This window comes from Hyla sarda, chromosome 1 (genome assembly GCF_029499605.1).
Source record: "Hyla sarda isolate aHylSar1 chromosome 1, aHylSar1.hap1, whole genome shotgun sequence".
Lineage (NCBI taxonomy): Eukaryota > Metazoa > Chordata > Amphibia > Anura > Hylidae > Hyla > Hyla sarda.
The window spans coordinates 279,434,365-279,457,552 of NC_079189.1; the positions used below are offsets into that span (position 1 = coordinate 279,434,365).

Genomic DNA, 23,188 nt, shown 5'->3' on the forward strand with positions numbered 1-23,188 from the left:
TAGATGGTTGACAGAGGGGTGTACATGGATGACAGAGGGTTGTAGAGGAGTGTACATGGATGACAGAGGGTTGTAGAGGAGTGTACATGGGTGACAGAGGGGTGTAGAAGAGTGTACATGGGTGACAGAGGGGTATAGAGGAGTGTACATGGGTGACACAGGGGTGTGCATGGGTGACAGGGGTGTAGAGGAGTGTACATGGGTGACACAGGGGTGTACATGGGTGACACAGGGATGTAGAGTAGTGTATATGGTTGACAGAGGGGTGTAGAAGAGTGTACATGGGTGGCAGGGGGATGTAGGTGGTGACAGAGTGGTGTAGAGGAGTGTACATGGGTGGCAGAGAGGTGTAGAGGAGTGTAAATGGGTGGTAGAGGGGTGTAGAGGAGTGTACATGGGTGGTAGAGGAGTGTACATGGTTGGCAGAGGGGTGTAGAGGAGTGTACATGGGTGGCAAAGTGGTGTAGAGGGGTGTGCATGGGTGGCAAAGTGGTGTAGAGGGGTGTGCATGGGTAACAGAGGTGTTCATGGGTGACAGAGGGACGTAGGGGGTGACAGGGGTGTACATGGGTGTAGAAGAGTGTTCATAGGTGACAGAGGGGCGCACATGGGTGACAGAGGGGCGTAGATGGGTGACAGAGTGGTGTACATGGATGACAGAGGGTTGTAGAGGAGTGTACATGGGTGACAGAGGGGTATAGAGGAGTGTACATGGTGACAGAGGGGTGTAGAAGAGTGTACATGGGTGACAGAGGGGTATAGAAGAGTGTACATGGGTGACACAGGGTTGTACATGGGTGACAGGGATGTAGAGGAGTGTACATGGGTGACAGGGGTGTACATGGGTGACAGAGGGATGTAGAGGAGTGTATATGGGTGACAGAGGGTTGTATAAGAGTGTACATGGGTGACAGGGGGATGTAGGGGGTGACAGAGGGGTGTAGAGGAGTGTACATGGGTGGCAGAGAGATGTAGAGGAGTGTACATAGGTGGCAGAGGGGTGTAGAGGAGTGTACATGGTTGGCAGAGAGGTGTAGAGGAACTGTGCATGGGTGACACAGGGGTGTACATGGGTGGCAGAGGGGTGTAGAGGAGTGTGCATGGGTGACACAGGGGTGTACATGGGTGACAGAGGGATGTAGAGGAGTGTACATGGGTGGCAGAGAGGTGTAGAGGAGTGTACATGGGTGGCAGAGGGGTGTAAAGGACAGAGGTGGGTCTAGAGTTTGTGAGGCGTTAGGTGAAACTCAAACATGAGGCCCCGCATCATTTTCTGAAGACCCATGGGTGGAAATTTATCAAAACCTGTGCAAAGTTAAAGTTGCCCAGTTGCTATAGCAACCAATCAGATCACTTATTTCATTTTTCAGAGGCCTTGTTAAAAATAAAAGAAGAAATCTGATTGGTTGCTATAGACAACTTTTCCACTGGACAGATTTTGATAAATCTCCCCCATGGTGATCCAATCGGCTAAGAGATTGCTGTGGTGTCGCTGCAGCACAAATCTCAAGTGTTGACGGGGCAGATATAAGATCAGGGGCATAACCAGTGTCCTATGGACCCCATGGCAAATTCTGTCTAGTACACAGAGACTACAGTCACCAATATTACCAGTATAAAAGTAGGAATATTGTCACCCTACATATTACCATCATACTGTTACTGACCAAATCCTGTATACTGAAACCAATAATACCAGTACATGAAAATAAAAATGGTCAGCACCTCCAGACAAAATGAAGCACAGGTAATCACTGTTAGTTGTGTGTGTTATCAGCAAGAAATGGTGAATTATACTCACCGATAATTGCATTTCCTGGAAGTCTCCATGACAGCACCCGGAGATTGCACCTGCCTAATTGGGACAGGAAAAACACCTGAGAGTTTAAAACCCCACCCCTTCCTCTCCATTCCCAGTGTATTATAAAGAACACCAAGTAGAAAGGAAAAGTGATCACCGAATGACCAAACCAGAAAGAAAAACCAAAGGGTGGGTATTATGGGTGCTGTCATGGAGACTTCCAGGAAATACAATTATCGGTGAGTATAATTCACCATTTCCCAAGTCGTCTCCATGACAGTACCCGGAGATAATACCAAAGAATAGTATTCAGGGAGGGACCACAGCACTCAAGACTTTGCGTCCGGAGCAAAGGAGCATACATGGGTGACAGATGGGTTTTCCGGGGTGACAGAGGGTGTAGAGGAGTGTACATGGGTGACAGAGGGGAAAAGGGGGTGACAGAGGGGTGTACATGGGTGACAGATGGGTGTAGAAGAGTGTACATGGGTGGCAGAGGGGTCTGGAGGAGTGTACATGGGTGGCCAAGGAGCATAGGGGGTGACAAAGGGGTGTACATGGGTGACAGATGGGTGTAGAAGAGTGTACATGGGTGGCAGAGGGGTGTAGAGTAGTGTACATGGGTGGCAGAGGGGTGTACATGGGTGACAGAGGGGTGTAGAAGAGTAAATGGGCGACAGAGGGGTGTAGGAAGTGAAAAAGGGGTGTATATGGGTGACAGAGGGGTGTACATGGGTGACAAGGGTGTAGAGAAGTCTACATGGGTGGCAGAGGGGTGTAGAGGAGTGTACAAGAGTGGAAGAGAGGTGTAGAGGAGTGTACATGGATGGCAGAGAGGTGTAGAGGAGTGTACATGGGTGGCAGAGGGGTGTAGAGGGGTGTGCATGGATGACAGAGGTGTCAGAGGGGTGTACATGGGTGTAGAAGAGTGTACATGGGTGACAGAGGGGTGTACATGGGTGACAGAGGGTTGTAGTGGAGTGTACATGGGTGTAGGGGGTGACAGTGGGGTGTAGAAGAGTGTACATGGGTGACAGAGGGGTTTAGAGGCGTGTACATGGGTGGCAGAGGGGTGTTGAGGAGTGGACATGAGTGGAAGAGAGGTGTAGAGGGGTGTACATAGGTGGCAGAGAGGTGTAGAGGAGTGTACATGGGTGGCAGAGGGGTGTGCATGGGTGACAGAGGTGTACATGGGTGACAGAGGGGCGTAGGGGGTGACCGAGGGGTGTACATGGGTGACAGAGGGTTGTACATGGGTGGCAGAGGGATGAAGAGGAGTGTACATGGGTGGCAGAGAGGTGTAGAGGAGTGTACATGGGTGGCAGAGGGATGTAGAGGAGTGTACATGGTTGGCAGAAGGGTGTAGAGGGGTGTGCATGGGTGACAGAGGTGTACATGGGTGACAGAGGGGTGTAGGGGGTGACCGAGGGGTGTACATGGGTGACAGGTGTGTACATGGGTGACAGATGGGCGTAGGGGGTGACAAAGGGGTGTACATGGGTGACAGAGGGGTGTAGGGGGTGACTGAGGGGTGTACATGGGTGACAGGTGTGTACATGGGTGGCAGAGGGGTGTTGAGGAGTGTGCATGGGTGACAGAGAAGTGTACATGGGTGACAGAGGGGCGTAGGGGTAACAGAGTTGTGTACATGGGTGTAGAGGAGTCTACATGGGTGACAGAGGGGCATACATGGGTAACAGAGGGGTGTAGGGGTGACAGAGGGTATAGTGGAGTGTACATGGGTGGCAGAGGGGTGTAGAGGAGTGTACATGGGTGGCAGAGAAGCATAGGGGGTGACAAAGGGGTGTAGAAGAGTGTACATGGGTGGCAGAGGGGTGTAGAAGAGTACATGGGTGACAGAGGGGTGTAGGGGGGGGATAAAGGGTGTAGAGAAGTGTACATGGGTGGCAGAGGGGTGTAGAGGAGTGTGCATGGGTGACAGAGGTGTCAGAGGGGTGTACATGGGTGTAGAAGAGTGTACATGGGTGACAGAGGGGCGTACATAGGTGACGGAGGGTTGTAGAGGAGTGTATATGGGTGGCAGAGGGGTGTAGAAGAGTGTACATGGGTTGCAGGGGGGTATAGGCAGTGACAGAGGGGTGTAGAGGAGTGTACATGGGTAGCAGAAGGGTGTAGAGGAGTGTACATGGGTGGCAGAGAGGTGTAGAGGAGTTTACATGGTTGGCAGAGGGGTGTAGAGGAGTGTACATGGGTGGCAGAGGGGTGTGCATGGGTGACAGAGGTGTACATGGGTGTAGAAGAGTGTACATAGGTGACAGAGGGGCTTACATGGGTGACATAGGGGCGTAGATGGTTGACAGAGGGGTGTACATGGATGACAGAGGGTTGTAGAGGAGTGTACATGGATGACAGAGGGTTGTAGAGGAGTGTACATGGGTGACAGAGGGGTGTAGAAGAGTGTACATGGGTGACAGAGGGGTATAGAGGAGTGTACATGGGTGACACAGGGGTGTGCATGGGTGACAGGGGTGTAGAGGAGTGTACATGGGTGACACAGGGGTGTACATGGGTGACACAGGGATGTAGAGTAGTGTATATGGTTGACAGAGGGGTGTAGAAGAGTGTACATGGGTGGCAGGGGGATGTAGGTGGTGACAGAGTGGTGTAGAGGAGTGTACATGGGTGGCAGAGAGGTGTAGAGGAGTGTAAATGGGTGGTAGAGGGGTGTAGAGGAGTGTACATGGGTGGTAGAGGAGTGTACATGGTTGGCAGAGGGGTGTAGAGGAGTGTACATGGGTGGCAAAGTGGTGTAGAGGGGTGTGCATGGGTGGCAAAGTGGTGTAGAGGGGTGTGCATGGGTGACAGAGGTGTTCATGGGTGACAGAGGGACGTAGGGGGTGACAGGGGTGTACATGGGTGTAGAAGAGTGTTCATAGGTGACAGAGGGGCGCACATGGGTGACAGAGGGGCGTAGATGGGTGACAGAGTGGTGTACATGGATGACAGAGGGTTGTAGAGGAGTGTACATGGGTGACAGAGGGGTATAGAGGAGTGTACATGGTGACAGAGGGGTGTAGAAGAGTGTACATGGGTGACAGAGGGGTATAGAAGAGTGTACATGGGTGACACAGGGTTGTACATGGGTGACAGGGATGTAGAGGAGTGTACATGGGTGACAGGGGTGTACATGGGTGACAGAGGGATGTAGAGGAGTGTATATGGGTGACAGAGGGTTGTATAAGAGTGTACATGGGTGACAGGGGGATGTAGGGGGTGACAGAGGGGTGTAGAGGAGTGTACATGGGTGGCAGAGAGATGTAGAGGAGTGTACATAGGTGGCAGAGGGGTGTAGAGGAGTGTACATGGTTGGCAGAGAGGTGTAGAGGAGTGTGCATGGGTGACACAGGGGTGTACATGGGTGGCAGAGGGGTGTAGAGGAGTGTGCATGGGTGACACAGGGGTGTACATGGGTGACAGAGGGATGTAGAGGAGTGTACATGGGTGGCAGAGAGGTGTAGAGGAGTGTACATGGGTGGCAGAGGGGTGTAAAGGACAGAGGTGGGTCTAGAGTTTGTGAGGCGTTAGGTGAAACTCAAACATGAGGCCCCGCATCATTTTCTGAAGACCCATGGGTGGAAATTTATCAAAACCTGTGCAAAGTTAAAGTTGCCCAGTTGCTATAGCAACCAATCAGATCACTTATTTCATTTTTCAGAGGCCTTGTTAAAAATAAAAGAAGAAATCTGATTGGTTGCTATAGACAACTTTTCCACTGGACAGATTTTGATAAATCTCCCCCATGGTGATCCAATCGGCTAAGAGATTGCTGTGGTGTCGCTGCAGCACAAATCTCAAGTGTTGACGGGGCAGATATAAGATCAGGGGCATAACCAGTGTCCTATGGACCCCATGGCAAATTCTGTCTAGTACACAGAGACTACAGTCACCAATATTACCAGTATAAAAGTAGGAATATTGTCACCCTACATATTACCATCATACTGTTACTGACCAAATCCTGTATACTGAAACCAATAATACCAGTACATGAAAATAAAAATGGTCAGCACCTCCAGACAAAATGAAGCACAGGTAATCACTGTTAGTTGTGTGTGTTATCAGCAAGAAATGGTGAATTATACTCACCGATAATTGCATTTCCTGGAAGTCTCCATGACAGCACCCGGAGATTGCACCTGCCTAATTGGGACAGGAAAAACACCTGAGAGTTTAAAACCCCACCCCTTCCTCTCCATTCCCAGTGTATTATAAAGAACACCAAGTAGAAAGGAAAAGTGATCACCGAATGACCAAACCAGAAAGAAAAACCAAAGGGTGGGTATTATGGGTGCTGTCATGGAGACTTCCAGGAAATACAATTATCGGTGAGTATAATTCACCATTTCCCAAGTCGTCTCCATGACAGTACCCGGAGATAATACCAAAGAATAGTATTCAGGGAGGGACCACAGCACTCAAGACTTTGCGTCCGAACGCCATGTCCTGATTAGAAAGAACATCTAATCTATAATGCTTGGAAACGTATGTAAATTTTTACAAGTGGATGCACGACAAATCTGCTCCACAGAAGCAGATGCTCTCTCTGCCCATGAAGAAGAGAACTGCACGGGTAGAATGAGCCTTTAATTCAAGAGGGGGATTTTTTCCCTTTGACAAATAGGCGTCTGAGATGGCCATACGGATCCATCTCGCAATAGAACTCTTGGAAGCCTTTTCCCCTTTGTTAGGACCTGCAAATTGGAGAAAAAGCATTTTGTCTTTCCTCCAGGGACGGGAGGATTCAACATATTATAACCCTGCTCTCCTTACATCTAAACAGTTGAATGATCTTTCTTGATCATTCTCAGCGGCTGAGCAGAAAGAAGGAATAACAATATCCTGGGATCTATGAAAAGATGAAGATACTTTTGGTGTTTGGGTGTTACTCACCGAGCGGCAGGAAGAGGCTCCCCCGCACCCATCCCTCCCGCATCGGCTCACTCCTTCCCCCATAAAGCTCCTGTCCTGGGTGCCACCAGTTGTTTTACCACTACAACTCCCAGCATGCCCTGACAGTCAATATATGTCAGGGCATGCTGGGAGTTTTAGTGTTGAAACAGCTGGAGGCACCCTGTTAGGAGAACTAAGGGCGGAAGTTGGCCCCCCCCAGCAGGCATCAGTGACGAGGTGCCTGCTGGGGAAGTCTGCCTGGTAGTGAGCACACTACCAGGCAGACTAAATGCCATTTTTAAAATAGTAAAAATAAAATAAAGTCAGGGAGGGTGTTAGGGATAGAAGGGCAATAGGCAGGGACAGAAAAAGGTTACACGGAGGGTAGAAGTTTGTAATCCTATGCCTAAGTTTCTCAGAGGCTTTAATAAACCTAGACACCCAACAATCATCTCCTAATTTCATTTGGAAAAGAGCACTGAGGGCTGAAACCTGCACCTTTAAAGTGTTTGGAGAAAAATCTAAGTCAAAACCATCTTGCAGAAAATTAAGTATCTGAGGAATGTTAGGGGATTCAAGTGAAAAGGAAGACCCACACCAGAAAACATATTTTTCCCCAAACCTTAGAATAATTTTTACAGGTGAAAGACTTGCGACTGGCTAGTAGGGTGTTAATTACTCTTTCAGAGAAAACCTTTTCTTTCTAGTAGGAGTTTCTCAGTTTCCAGGCCATTAAGCTGAGGATATGAACCTGACTGTGCTGGACTGGACCTTGGGTAGTAGATCTGGAAAAGTAGTAAACCTTATTGGATCTTCCACACTCAGATTTTAGAAGAGGAAACCGACTTCTTTTGGGCCAAAAAAGGGGGTGATGAGGATTAACGTGCAAGAGTGGATCATCAGCTTGTGTAGTACTCTGGGTATTAGGACTATTGGAGGGAAGGCATATCCCAGGCTGAAAGACCATTCCTGTGCTAGAGCATCCACTGCCACTGGAGAGTCTCTGGGATTCAGAGAGAAGAAACTGCTCACTTTGCGCTTCTTCCTGCTGGCAAACAGGTCTATCTGGTGTAGACCCCAGGCGTTGACTATTAACGAAAAAGCCCAGTCGGCTAGCGTCCATTCCCTCGGATCTATAAAGTGTAGACTTAGAAAGTCTGCTCTGATGTTCCATATCCCCCTGAGATGAACTGCTGAGATGGAAAGTACATTCTGTTCTGCTGAACAGAATATTTGACCTGAGACTGACTGTAGGGCTGAGTGGCGAGGCCCCCCTTGATGAAGAATGAACACCACCGCGGTTTGTGTTGTCTGAGTAAATGAGGACGTGTCTGTCTTGCAATAAAGTTTCAAGTCCTGTAGAGCCATCCAGATGGCTAACAACTCTTTCAGATTCCCTGACCTGTTCGCTAGAGCGGGACTCCATCTCCCTTGTACCGAAAACTTTTCTGTGTGGGCTCCCCAACCATGAGCGCTGGCATCCGTTGTAATGATCCTGGGGTCTGTTTGATGCCAGTGTACACCCTTTACAAGATTTTGGAGGGAACCCACCATCTTAGCTGGGTATTTAATTCCAATGGAAGAGACATTTTTGTCTAAGGAGGTTTACTTTTTGTCAGATACCCCTAGAATCCACTTCTGGAGGGGTCTGGAGTGGTACTGAGCCTAAGCCACCGTCGGGATTGAAGATGTTAACAATCCTAGGACCGACATGGCAAATCTTAGAGTACAACTTTTGAGAGTAAGAAGTAGATGAATCTGATCCGGTATCTTTTGGATCTTTTCTCTGAGAAGAGAGGACTGTTGGGCTACTAAATCCAAGAGGATTCCTAAAAAGACCTTCCTGCAACTTGGTAGCAAGTCGGATATGTCAGGCCCAAGGCCTGATTATGGAAACATACATGTGTTTTATAATTGCATCTATGTATAAACTAAGACCTGGGGGGTGAGGGGTCATTCAGACGGTGTATCCTGTGTCTTTTGTGTATTGCAGTTTATTGGGGGTCTGGCTGTGTGTTTACATATCCTTTGAAGTCATGCACCCTGGTCCCATGATATAATCAACCAGATAAGAGGGCCAGGAAGAGAGATGCACCCCTGGTGGGATCAGAGGGGAGGGGGGAATGGAGTCCCTCCAAAAAGGAGATATATAATATTTAACAATGCTAGAGTGGGTGTTCAATGCTGTGGAACAAGCTGACAATACCATCCTAAGAACAGCTGGAACCTCACCCTCTTATGGACTGCTAATATCATCATGCTGTAAGAACTTCATTTTTGCTTTCTGAACTTGTCTTGCTAAACTCTTATATATATTCTTATACCTGTATGTCATTTGTTTATTTTTATGCATAGCACTGTGATACCTTTTATCAGATTAAATGTTTAATTAATCAGCTCTGGTCTTTGATCTCTAAATATATGAGCTCACCTTTCTGAAGGCAGCTTGGGTGGAAACACGTTTATCTGAGGATTAATTGGGTGACTTGCTGGGACTAGTAGTGGATACCCAGAGGTCTGGCGGCTTTAACCCTTGCACCATCACACTCTAGCGTCTTGGTTCAAGATTCTGAAGGGCCTGAGCCGTTCTTTTCATATGTTCTTTTAGGTAAAGAACAGAGTCCGCCACAATCAATGTCGTCCAATAAAGTATTACCAGAATTTTCTCCTTTCTGAGAACTGCCACCACCTCCGCTATCACTTTTGTGAAAATGCGGGGGGCCGAGGAGAGCCCGAAGGGCAGACAAACAAATTGAAAATGGCGGACTCTTCCGTCCCACTGGACCGCGAATCTTAGAAAGGGTTGTGAGTCTATGTGGATAGGGAGGTGGTAATACGCGTCCCTGAGATCTATTGTGGTCATGACTGCACTGTCTTTTATGAGATTAATGGCTGACCTCACTGTCTCCATCCTGAATTTCATGTATGTAACTAATCTGTTTAAGGGTTTCAGATTGATGATAGCCCTGAATTTCCCATTTGGCTTCTTGATTAGAAACAGATGGGAATAATGACCTGAACCTCTCTGGATTCTTGGGACCTCTATGACCGCCCCTAAACTCAATAGATTGTGGACCCCATGAATGATTGGGGCTAGGGAACCTGGGGATTTGGTTATCACAAATCTTTGGGGAGGGGGAGAGAAGAACTCTATCCTAACCCTCTTGAATTATGTTGACTATCCAAGGGTTGGAAATCGTTGATTCCCAAATGTGGGTGAAGGATGACAATCTCGCCCCTACCGAAATGGCGTCATTGTTTACCTCCACCAGTGCTAGACTGGTTGGGGTTAAATAAGAAGCCTCTCCCTCTACCTCCTTTTCCATAGGAACAACGGCCTGTTTTGACCTTACCTCTAGAGGGCTGATTAGTTTGAAAAAGGTGGCGAAAAGGGAGTCTTTTTTAGTTGAGCTTTCTCTTTGGGAAAACCTTTTTTATTGTCCGAGGCTATAGCCAGGATATTATCTAAGTCAGCTCCAAAAACAAATTGTCCATGAAATGGAAGGACGGCCAATTTGTTTTTGGAGGTAACATCCTCTGTCCTGGATTTTATCTTGAAATATTTGACAGGAAAGCAGTGCGGGCAGAATCTGACAGATTCTGCAGATGCATCTGCAAGAAAATTGGTAGCAATTTTAAGAATAGGGAGACCTGCAATTATATCCTCTTTAGGGGTGTCGCCCTCTAAGTGTAGCTGAAGTTGGTCAATCAACACACCCGAGGTTCTAGCTACACAAGTGGAAGCTACATTAGTCATTAATGATCTTATGAATGTTCGGATGAACAGGGAAGGAGGGAGATTACGGTCACCTAGGCCTCCGAATAACTCATCCTGAATGGTTTTAACCTATTGTACCTCCTCAAGGTTAAGGGTGGCTCTAACCGCTTTAATAAGTTCTTCAATGTCCCCGGATGAAACAGAATTTTTTTTTTTGATTGAAAAAGCAATCTGATTGGTTGCTATGGGCAACTCAGCAGCTTTTCCAGGAAAGTAGAGTTTAACCACAACGTCTCCCATTCCACTGTGCTGCCAAGACAGTCCTGCTTATCTTACTGTTTTACATGTCTACACATTCACCCTCCTAAATATCCTGATGAGATGTATTCTCATCAGAGTCGGAGAAAGAGATCATTTTAGTTTTTTGATTGGATCTTTTGAGATCCAGATGGGACCGCCTGACTTAAAGATGAGGATTTAAAAGCCTGGATTTCAGACTGAATCATAGATCTAATATCTTTCATAGTAGAGTTTCCTCCGAGACTAAATTGGCAACACATTTTTTACATAACTGTTTTTTTTTAAGACAACTGAGGTTCCTTATTACAGATTACACATTTTCTACGGAAATCAAAGGAGTATCCCTTTCTCCCTAAATATAAAAGGGAGGAAAGGATCAGACAGTAATTCTGAAGATAGGCCAGGGTATAAACCCTATAGGCCCTCATTACTCACGGTTACTCTAATCTGCACGGGTTCAACCTCAGCGGCTCTGACCAGTGTAGACATCCTGGAAAAAACAACTGTAGCAGCAGAAATTGCTTCTACAATTGCTTCGCTCCGGAGGACTCCTACGTCACCAGAAGTGACCTTTTACCATCGAGTCCTCCGATTTAGCGATGCCGCCGCTGACCGGTCGGCACGGGACAAGAAGGCAGGATCTGAGGACCGTGATCCGGCCCCTATCGCGTCTCCCCTGCATAAGCCCACCTGGGTGCCGCAAGGGGAGACAGAAAAAATTTAAATCATCTTCATCTCGGACGAGAACCGCCAGTATACAATAGGTATTTAGCAGAAGAGAGCTCTCCTGCACTCTCAGAGGTTCCTTTCCTAATCGGGACAGGAAAAACACTGGGAATGGAGAGGAAGGGGTGGGGTTTAAACTCTCAGGTGTTTTTCCTGTCCCAATTAGGCAGGTGCAATCTCCGGGTGCTGTCATGGAGATGACTTGGGAAACAAATAATACTGCCACATCATGACCACGACTACCATTGTGACTGACTAACTCCAATTGCAACTTCGCTCCTATCCCTCAGGATGATCAGGGCAATCGGGTCACCAGAGACCCGATCAGCCTGGAATAGCAGTAAATTGCATGTCTGAATTGACATGCGATTTCCAGCGATCGCCGACAGGGGGGGTCTCAGGACCCCCCTCGGCGATGTGCCGGGATGCCTGCTGAATGATTTCAGCAGCTATCCCGGTCCGGTCCCCAACCGGCTAGCTGTGGGGACCAAATTCCCCCGAGCGTATCCATACACCATACATCCTTAAGGACTCGGGATGCAGGGCGTATGCATACGCCCTGCGTCCTGAACAGGTTAAATTTCAGTGATGGTGACAGGTACCATTTTAGACTGTTCTTATGCCTTATGAATCTTATGCCTTCAGGGGGCTACTACTACTTGCATTGTTTAAATGGAATCCGCATGGTTAATACTATAGGCAGAGGCGTTATTACAAATGAAAGAAGCGAGCTGATTGGTTGCTATAGGCAAATTTTCCTCTAGACCGGTTTTGATAAATCTCTCCTAAGAAAATAAAAGTGCAACATAAAATGTATATTAAAGTCAACGTGTTTTTCCGTTTTTGACTTACCCTATTTGTTTTGTTTCATTTCTATTCTTGTTGTTTAGGCTACTCTATTTCCGTACTTTGTTGTCTTTTTATCCCCCACTTTGTTTTCCTATCTTTGCTTCTATTTCCTATTTCTTGCTGTGCTAAAAACTACAAATCCCAGCATGCCACCTTTTTTGTTTGTTCCGCCCTTTACCCACCCTACTATTTTCGCGGGTCGGCCCCCTTATACACAGCACACTAATATAATCAGCCTTGGTTGGGATACACTGTCATACACATAAAAGGGACTACAACTCCCAGCAGGTGTCATTCAGGAGTCCCCCCCCCCCCTTCACACATAGAAATCATCCCCAATCAGAGATTTATTCCCCTGCAGTCTATACATCCCCAGCCCCTGCACTTTGTTATCCTCCCCTTCAGATAACACTCTTATCTTCTCTGTCTTCTTTCAGTGCAGACCTGAGTCCTCAGAAGACAGAGCAGGGGGAGGGGAGATGAGGAGCTGTGTATGTCCTCTCTCCCCCTGCTCTGGCTTCTTTCTCTCATGCACACCTGCGTCCTCCAGGAGGGGGAGATGAGGGGCGTGGCTTCTTCCTCTCATGCAGTTCTGAAAGAACAGAGAATAGAAAAGCCATGACATGTGGACAACAGTAAGAGATCCAACACAGAACTACAGAACTTCCTGTCCCACAACAGGTAAGAAAAAAAGACACATGCTACACAAACATATAATACATGTCAATTGCAAAAAACATGAACATTAAAAGATGCAATATAGCCAAAAATCTTAACCACCGGAGTACCCCTTTAAGCTCATTTAATCCTAAAGGACCAGTAGCATTAACCCCTTAAGGATCCGGGGTTCATCCGTTTTTGCATTTTCGTTTTTTCCTCCTTGCCTTTAAAAAATCATAACTCTTTCAATTTTACACCTAAAAATCCATATGATGGCTTATTTTTTGCGCCACCAATTCTAATTTGTAATGACATCAGTCATTTTACCCAAAAATCTACGGCGAAACGGAAAAAAACAAATAATTGTGAGACAAAATTGAAAAAAAAACTGCCGTTTTGTAACTTTTGGGGGCTTCCGTTTCTATGCAGTGCATATTTCGGTAAAAATGACACCTTATTATTCTGTAGGTCCATATGGTTAAAATGATACCCTACTTATATAGGTTTGATTTTGTCTTACTTCTGTAAAAAATCATAACTACATGCAGGAAAATTAAAAATGAATACATTTAAAATTGTCCTTTTCTGACCCCTATAACTTTTTTATTTTTCCGCGTTTGGGGCGGTATCAGGGCAAATTTTTTGCGCTGTGATCTGAAGTTTTTAGCGGTACAATTTTTGCATTCATAGGACTTATTGATCGCTTTTTATTCATTTTTTCATGATATAGAAAGTGACCAAAAATGCACTATTTTGGACTTTGAAATTTGTTTGCGTTAATTAAACCGTGCGGTTTAATTAATGATATATTTTTATAATTTGGACTTTTCAGCACACGGCGATACCATATATGTTTACTTTTATTTACACTGTTTTTTTTATTTTATGGGAAAAGGGGGGGGGGGGTGATTCAAACTTTTAATTGGGGAGGTGTAAAATGATCTTTATTCACTTTTTTTTCACTTTTTTTTTGCAGTGTTATAGCTCCCATAGGGACCTATAACACTGCAGACACTGATTTTTTACATTGATCACTTGTTTCTCATAGGAAACCAGTGATCGATGATTCTGCTGCTTGACTGCTCATGCCTGGATCTCAGGCACTGAGCAGTCATTCGGCGATCGGACAGCATGGAGGCAGGTAGGGACCCTCCGGCTGTCTTGTAAGATGTTCGGGATGCCGCGATTTTGCCGCGGCTATCCCAAACAGCTCCCTGAGCTAACCGGCATACTTTCACTTTAGACGTGGCGTTCAACTTTGAACGACGCGTCTAAAGGGTTAAAAGCGCGCGGCGCCGCGATCAATGCCACACGCTATTAGCTAGTGGCCCCGCGTTATAGATCAGGAGCGGACTCATGACATACGCGTACGTCATGGGTCCTTAAGAGGTTATCCAGGAAAAAACTTTTTTTTATATATCAACTGGCTCCAGAAAGTTAAACAGATTTGTAAAGCACTTCTATTAATAAATCTTAATCTTTTGAGTACTTATGAGCTTCTGAAGTTAAGATTGTTCTTTTCTGTCTAAGTGCTCTTTGATGACACGTGTCTCGGGAACCGCCCAGTTTAGAAGTAGCAAAAAAATTTTTTACTGGAATACCCCTTTATGCCTAATGATCCATACAGTTTGGGGGAGATTTATTAAAGGATTTAGACTGTTTTTTCCTGTCTAAATTAGTCACACAGAAAGTCGCAGTCTAAATATGTGTGACTTGTTAGCGACTTTTGCTTTAGAGGATTTTTAGAACATGATGCATTCTAGTCTATGTCAGATTTGGTGCTGAATTTAGCAATAGCAACTTTTCTGCAAAAAGTCACAGAAAGTACGCTGAAATGTCAGCCCATACTGAAGCAGGAATATAGTCTAAACCGTAGATACCAAAGTCTGTGCGCAGAATTTATCAAGAGCCGTCTACTTTTGATAAATTAAGCGCACAATAGACCGGCCTAACGCTCTGTAGTTTGGTCTATTTTGATGCCGGAAATAGACAACTTTGATAAATCCTATCAAATTGTAGTGCAATAGGAAGTTTTTGGCGATTTCTTTGCGGTAACCTGATGTATGTAAAATATTCCCTCAAAGGGGAACTCGTGGAAAACTTTTTTTTTTTAATCAACTGGTGCCAGAGAGTTAAACAGATTTGTAAATTACTTCTATTAAACCTTAACCCTTCCAGTACATATTAGCTGCTGTATACTACAGAGTAAATTCTTTTTTGTTTTTCTTTTCTGTCTGACCAGTGCTCTCTGCTGACACCTCTGTCCATGTCAGGAACTGTTCAGAGCAGGAGAAAATCCCCATAGCAAATATATGCTGCTTTGAACAGTTCCTAAAATGGACAGAGGTGTCAGCAGAGAGCACTGTGGCCGTGACAGAAAAGAAATCCCAAAAGAAAAGAATTTCCTCTGTAGTATAAAAAGCCACTAATAACTACTGGAAGGATTAAGATTTTTTTTATAGAAGTAAGTTACAAATCTGTTTAACTTTCTGGCATTAGTTGATTTAAAGTAAGTTTTCCACCAGAGTACCCCTTTAAAGATTCTTTCTTTGGATCATCTACGCTTCAGGTGAGTGCGACTTTTGTTACAAGAGAAGTTAGCACCCCTGACTGGATCCTAGTAGCAGTTAAATTTAGTCGTCATTAGAAGCTCGGATCACAGCAGCGCCTCATTGCTGTTCTGCCTCTTGTTCTTTGTGTTAATACTATAATACATTGCAGGTTTTCCATATGCACAAAAATCCCAGCATATATGCTATATGTGCATTTAACTGGGTTTTCCAGGCAAAACTAATAGTTGGATATCTAGCTCTCTGTGCATTAGCTGGCATACTTGCCTCCAATGCTCCTGGTCCCTGTGCTGTTTTCCCTCCTTTTGATGATGTTCCCTTCCCAGTCAATCACTGGGATGAGCAGGATGCCATTGAAATAACAGCACAGGAGCAGGAACAGGTGGGACATAAGCTCTCTCTATTGACTGCAATGCATTATCGAGCAGATTCCGTTCAGAGAATTACATGTTCAGATGTGAATTTTCTGCTGAGGATATTCTGCAGTGTGTGCGGTGCAGCAAAGTCTCATTAAAGACGGTGGAAGCAGCTACACTGAAATTTCCTAGCAGAATTATTGCACTCAGAAATTCCATAGTGTGAATGGGCTTAACTTAGATTCGCCTCTTTAACCAAAAGCTTCCCATAAGTTACTATGGTTAAATTGCCTACATTGTACAACTGTACTGTTCCTACCGTAAAGAACACCAGCTCTCTGTACACCATGGCATCAAATCTGAACAAGCAGAGTTTTAGTGTAAAGCAGAGAAGAGGGGCAGAATAAAAGCCTAAAGGACCCATACACAGACAGGTTTCTACTGAACCCCAAAGTTTTGAAGTGACCCTCTTTGCATGGCCTCTGCAGAGGTAGGCATGTTGAAATAGATCCACAAGGAAGAACTCAGATGCCTGTGAATACAAGGAGACATCAGCACATTGAAGGGGTTATCGAGGAAAAAACTTTTTTCTATATATATATATATATATATATATATATATATATCAACTGGCTCCAGAAAGTTAAACAGATTTGTAAATTACTTCTATTAAAAAATCTTAATCCTTTCAGTACTTATGAGCTTCTGAAGTTTAGGTTGTTCTTTTCTGTCTAAATAATCTCTGATGACACGTGTCTCGGGAACCGCCCAGTTCAGAAGAGGTTTGCTACGGGAATTTGCTTCTAAACTGAGCGTTTCCCGAGACATGTGTCATCAGAGATTACTTAGACAGAAAAGAACAACCTTAACTTCAGAAGCTCATAAGTACTGAAAGGATTTAGATTTTTTAATAGAAGTAATTCACAAATCTGTTTAACTTTCTGGAGCCAGTTGATATATAAAAAAAAAGTTTTTTCCTGGAATACCCCTTTAAGTCCTTCTTAAAGCAACAGCATTTCTCCTGTGTAGCCTAATACATCAATGGCCCATTAAATCCTATAAGGAGAAAAGCCCACTCCATACACAGCAGGTGTCAGCTGACACACCACCGCCAGCAGCCAAGATCACAGGTGACTGATCCCAGGCTGTTTAATGGGATTATCCAGGAATAGAAAAACTGGGATAATTCTTTTTCCAAAACACCTGTCCTTATTTTGTATGTGTTATTACGACTTGGCTCCATTTCCTTCAATGTAACTGGGCTGCAGTTTTATTAATCCTGAGTAACCCCCAGAACACCCTAGATGATGTAAGCAATAGTAACAGCAGCATCTGGGTGGTGACAGACAGGGGAGAGGCCTGCACATCGCAATCACAGGTTGTTGCTGGGTTGTCATTAAAGCAAAGGGACCTAGTGAAGACCTCCAGGTCTGCCATGACTGTACAGAAAAATTCTCAGCGCCAGAACTGCTTTTTTGGTCACCTCTGCTCCAAAAACATTTGGATTACAGCAATACAGCTGTTTTTACTATTTTTAATCATACTTACCCACAGAATAGAGTTAGGGCTCGTTCACATTAACGTCAGTCCACGTTAATTCATACCCATTCTCTAATCTGTTCAGGTTTATTGCAAACGGCTGTAAATGAATCCCATTGATGTCAACGGGATTTTTATTACAGTACTTCGCAAGCCGCTTGCACCTGTTTGGTTCCTAATCTGTTATTTTTGATGGCAAAAAGACATTGCATACAGTATTTGTTTTCCTGTCACAAATAACAATAAAACCTGATATTATAAAGGCTTATCAGTTTGCCATAGACTTCAATGTTAGACTTAATATCATCCCTTTGCACCCAGTTTTTAATATCTGTTTTTGAACAGTTATTACTTCTGAACATGCTCCGAAAAGGTGAAAACAGCAGACTCCTGAAATGCAGTGTGGGAGTCTGGGGAGGATACATTAGTGCTTGTACTACTACCCCCATCATAGAACAGAGTCTGTTCCATGTTAGGGGTAGTAGTACAGGGGGCTGAGGTATTGACCGCACTGGGTCTCACTTCTGAGACCTGATGCAATCAAAAGCTATTAACCAGGGGAGTGGGCGGCATGTTCCGTTCCCCTGCCATGTATATACTGTGGAAATGAATGTACAAGACTAACCTCTGCTCGTATCCCTGAATGGCCGGCATTCAGGTCTCCCGGAGAGGTTTTTAAAGTCAGTCAATAAGGATCGACATAGCGCTGCAGGGGCCATATGTATATAGAAGCGCAGCAGTGGGGCAAGACATATAGGAGCGCACTAGGGGGGGGGGGGCAAGACATAGAAGCGCTGCGGGGGGGGGGGGGGCTAGACATATAGCGCTATATGTCTGGCCCCGCGCAGTGCTTATATATGTCTTGCCCCCCCCCCCCTGCTAAGCTATATATCTTGCTCCCTGCTGCGTTTGCACCGGAGCTGCACAATCAGGCTGGCCGGAGAAGCAGGCGGCATTGCGCTGCGTTCCTCGGCTGGCCGATGCCTGCTGATAAAATCCTTTTGACACATAGTACTGCGGGAGCCATATGTATGAAGAAATGCTACGGAGGGCCAGACATATAGCGTTATACGTCTCCGGGAGTCTATAGGTGGCTGATTTTTCATACTAAGGAATGAAAAACTGATGCAAAAGGATGGCACTAAATGGAAACACTGTACATCCGTTAGTAGTATGCTCCGTTTAGGAACAGGAACAACCGATGTGAACCTAGCCTTAGCATGTAATTTTTTTTTTAATGGTTAAAAGGGTTGTCTGGCAAAACAAACAACCTGTGTATGGTGTGAAAAAGTAAACAAAGCAACTCACTAATATGTTATTAGCCATAGTGCTCCCTTGTACGCTATGCTGTGACATCACGTCACAGGCTCCTACTGCAGGGAGCTCCAGTCCTTACTTCCCCCTACCCTCCTGTCAGTTTGGAATGAGATCAGTAAAGTGAAGGGGGAGCTGGTATTACTGCTCATTAGACTTATGACTTTCAGCATTGAAAGCCTGTGACATGATGTCACAGCTTACAATGGAGAGGACATGGCTCAAATAGATGACCTTTGCACTATGGCTCATAACATTATATTAGTAAGTTGCTTTACTATACTTTTTCACACAATACACAGGTTGTTTTTTTCTTGCTGAATAACCCCTTTGAAGAGGGTTGGACAGCTTTTTAATTCTTTAACTTGTCAATAAAATTAATGTGGAAGGTCAGGCCTCCAGGAATTCTACAGTAGAAAGCAATTCTTATGCCAGTAAAGCATATGGATGTAATAAAAGGGGTCTCCTACTCTGCTCCCTCCCTCTATTATCCCATCCACTGTAAAGTACAGTTCTGCCCCTGGTTGGCCCAGCAGGTTGAAGCATTACCTAACTTGTAAAAGTGCCAGGATACTGACCTCTTGTAAAGCCTTAAGTGCCATGCTTTGCCAGAGGAATGTCACACCACCGGTATACTTCAGGCAAATTTCTCTAACCTGCAACAATTAAAAGATAAGTTTTAACCCATAGATTACTGAAGAGGGGGGGAGGGGGGGGGGGCGCACAGAACACTTCCACTTACCAGTCTGGCAAACGGAGCTCTCTGGATGAGCTGATCGGTTGTTCTTTGGTACTTTCTTATTTCCATCAGTGCTCTGGTACCTGGGCGATAGCGCCTTGTTTTTTGTGTGGTCTCATTGCGACTGGTTTCTGGTCTTTCTGTTATGAAAAAAATAAAAGCACAGCTTATAATAGAATCTTCTAGAAAAGGCAACTTCCGGAGGTCACTGTATAGTCATACAACCCACAGGGTGTGTGGGGGGGGGGGGGGGGGGTGAGTGAACTGCATTGTATTTAGCTCCAAGCGCATCCTCATAACATGCCTATAGCTACATACAGTGGCAGCTCACAGCTTTCACTAGAGGTCTGGAGCCTGTCTTCCTGTGCGCAAAGGAAAACAGGCTGCAGAGCAGTGGAATAGAGAAGAGGAGCCGGAGGGGGGAGCCAGAAGCCTTGGTATGTTCTTATTTTGTTTGCTTTTTTTTTTATAAGGGGGGAGGGGGAGGGGGGGGGGGTTGGGGGAGACTATATACAGGTGGAAAGAAACTACCTATATGGAGGTCTAATGTTAAGCTACTTGTATTGATAAAATTAGAGATTCTGATAGGAGAGGTACAAAATAGTGTCAATCTTCCATATTAAAATTTGAAAGAAATATTTTAATTCCAAATTTGGTAGGCATCCGATGTGTTTTTTTTAGGCCATAGATTGTGGACAATGGAATGTCTGAGATAAACAAGAGGTGGCAATATATGTTTTTTTTTTCTATTAGAAATGTTAGTTGCTGTGTTATCTTAAAGGGGTACTCCGGTGAAAACCTTTTTTTCTTTTAAATCAACTGGTGCCAGAAAGTTAAACATATTTGTAAATTACTTCTATTAAAAAATCGTAATCCTTCCAGTACTTATTAGCTGCTGAATGCTACAGAGGAAATTCCTTTATTTTTGGAACACTGATGGCATCACGACCGCAGTACTCACTGCTGACATCTCTGTCTATTTTAGCAACCGTGCATAGCGGATGTATGCTAAGTGCAGCATGGTGGCTCAGTGGTTAGCACTGCTGCCTTGCAGTGCTGGGGACTTGGGTTCAAATCCCACTAAGAACAACAATAAATAAAGAGTTATTATTATTATTATTATTATAATGACGTCAGCAAAGAGCACTGTGCTCGTGATGTCATCAGAGAGAATTCCAAAAAGAAAAGAATTTCCTCTGTAGTATTCAGCAGCTAATAAGTACAGGAAGGATTAAGATTTTTTAATAGAAGTAATTTACAAATCTTTTACAAGAAAAAATTGGGGCTCAGGGTAAATGATGTATGGACACAACTGGCTAAATAGGTTAAATGATGATATTTATTATTTATAATTTATAGTAATCAAATTATTAGCAAGACGTGGTAAGTACCGTGACTTACAGGGCCCTTGTAGAGCCATGGCACTCCCTACAAAAGTATAGTAAAATATAGATAAAATTGCGAATAAGAAATAAATCTTGAATATAAAATATTATTTAAAACATAATAGTACTATTGAGACCACTTAAAAAATTATGGATATCGAACAAAGGTCCTCTTTAGAGTTTGGACCTCTTTTATATGTTAGTATCTAATAGCAACCCATGGGGCTATTTGTAGCAATATAACCACAGTCTATTGAGTCTTTTGATAATTAGTTGAATAGGTTTGTATCCAGTTTGTTAAAGCATATCAGTGTAGCGCTGTTATATCCCTTGGTCACAGAGTTAATATATCACTTGGTAGCAGAATTGTAATAATTGCCGGCAATTGGAACAGTTAGTAGAATGATACAGTTATGCTCACCGCCCCGGGACCGGTACTTGTCAGGATGCTGTTGCTCTTTGGGGATACTGCGATCCCTCCTGCGGTCTCTCCTGCGGCTTTTATGGATGGTTGGAGATACTGCGATCTCTCCTGCACTTTCTCCTTTGCGCTTTACTAGAACAAATTCTGTTATCTCTCTCACTGCGGGAGAGGATACTGTTGGGGGACTCTGCCATCTCCTATGGTGAAGGTGCCGTGACTGGCGGTGGGCTCCGAATGTTGTAGCTCCAGCGCTTCTATTCAGAGTAGCGGTCGCGTCCTCGTGGCTACAAGGCGGGCGTACGTGGCTGCCAACTGACCGGGTGACAACTATCGGTGCGGGACTCACAAAGGTTTATGTAAGTGGTTTCAATAGTCGTATTGGGGGGGCTGGACGCGTTTCAAGACCATACTCCATTTCAAGTCTTTTCCTCAGCAGCAATATAAATAATGTGTGGTGTTCCGTGACCTATGTGCACTAAAACATAAAACATATTTTCTTGCTTGAAATGATAAATAGATGTAAATATAATAAAAATATGATAAAAACAATGAGTCTGGATAAATGTGCAGGTTATAAAATATTCCAAATAGAGAACTTAATAATATAGAGGAAAAATATAAATATATAAATATGAAAAAATATATATACATATAATGGGAGCACAATAGATTTAAATTGGGACAGGTTGTACTACTATACATAGTGAATAAAATATTCCTGTAGACCTTATACAGTATCTTTTAAAATTCATTATATTATATTGTAGCATGTATATAAGTAAATAAATAGATAAAATGTATGAAAGTAAATAAATAGATAAATAATTGGACTGTATTATGTGCTTGAGAAAGAAACTACCTATATGGAGGTCTAATGTTAAGCTACTTGTATTGATAAAATTAGAGATTCTGATAGGAGAGGTACAAAATAGTGTCAATCTTCCATATTAAAATTTGAAAGAAATATTTTAATTCCAAATTTGGTAGGCATCCGATGTGTTTTTTTTAGGCCATAGATTGTGGACAATGGAATGTCTGAGATAAACAAGAGGTGGCAATATATGTTTTTTTTTTCTATTAGAAATGTTAGTTGCTGTGTTATCTTAAAGGGGTACTCCGGTGAAAACCTTTTTTTCTTTTAAATCAACTGGTGCCAGAAAGTTAAACATATTTGTAAATTACTTCTATTAAAAAATCGTAATCCTTCCAGTACTTATTAGCTGCTGAATGCTACAGAGGAAATTCCTCTGTTCCGTGACCTATGTGCACTAAAACATAAAACATATTTTCTTGCTTTAAATGATAAATAGATGTAAATATAATAAAAATATGATAACTGTATTATGTGCTTGAGAGTTTTAATTGTGTATGTGATGTATAGATAATGTAAACAAAAGGACATATGAAGAAATCAGCATATGGGGCTCAAACATGCAAAACTCCGTTTAAAATATTATCAAATACTTCATTAAAAAATTAAAAAATCAAAAAAATGTCCTTATAAATTTATTAAAATAAATTATTTAAAAAACTGACTATACTGAAACTGCAGAGTAATGCCCTCCCCACGACATCATCATTACTCTGCAGTTTCAGTATAGTCAGTTTTTTAAATAATTTATTTTAATAAATTTATAAGGACATTTTTTTTATTTTTTTATTTTTTAATGAAGTATTTGATAATATTTTAAACTGAGTTTTGCATGTTTGAGCCCCATATGCTGATTTCTTCATATGTCCTTTTGTTTACATTATCTATACATCACATACACAATTAAAACTCTCAAGCACATAATACAGTCCAATTATTTATCTATTTATTTACTTTCATACATTTTATCTATTTATTTACTTATATACATGCTACAATATAATATAATGAATTTTAAAAGATAC

At 43.7% G+C, this 23,188-nt stretch overlaps 1 protein-coding gene across 1 annotated transcript in view; it reads right to left on the reverse strand.

The window, feature by feature from the left end:
* Positions 1-10,079: 10,079 nt before the first annotated feature.
* The window catches only part of LOC130358402 (uncharacterized), a 72,971-nt gene continuing 59,862 nt past the window's right edge, over positions 10,080-23,188 (reverse strand). Inside the window, exons 3-6 of the mRNA XM_056561646.1 lie at positions 19,487-19,623; positions 19,323-19,400; positions 16,318-16,423; positions 10,080-10,441 (exon numbers count right to left, since the gene is read on the reverse strand). Of these exons, the coding sequence (XP_056417621.1) occupies positions 10,080-10,441; positions 16,318-16,423; positions 19,323-19,400; positions 19,487-19,623 (683 nt within the window). The remainder of the gene's footprint in view (positions 10,442-16,317; positions 16,424-19,322; positions 19,401-19,486; positions 19,624-23,188) is intronic.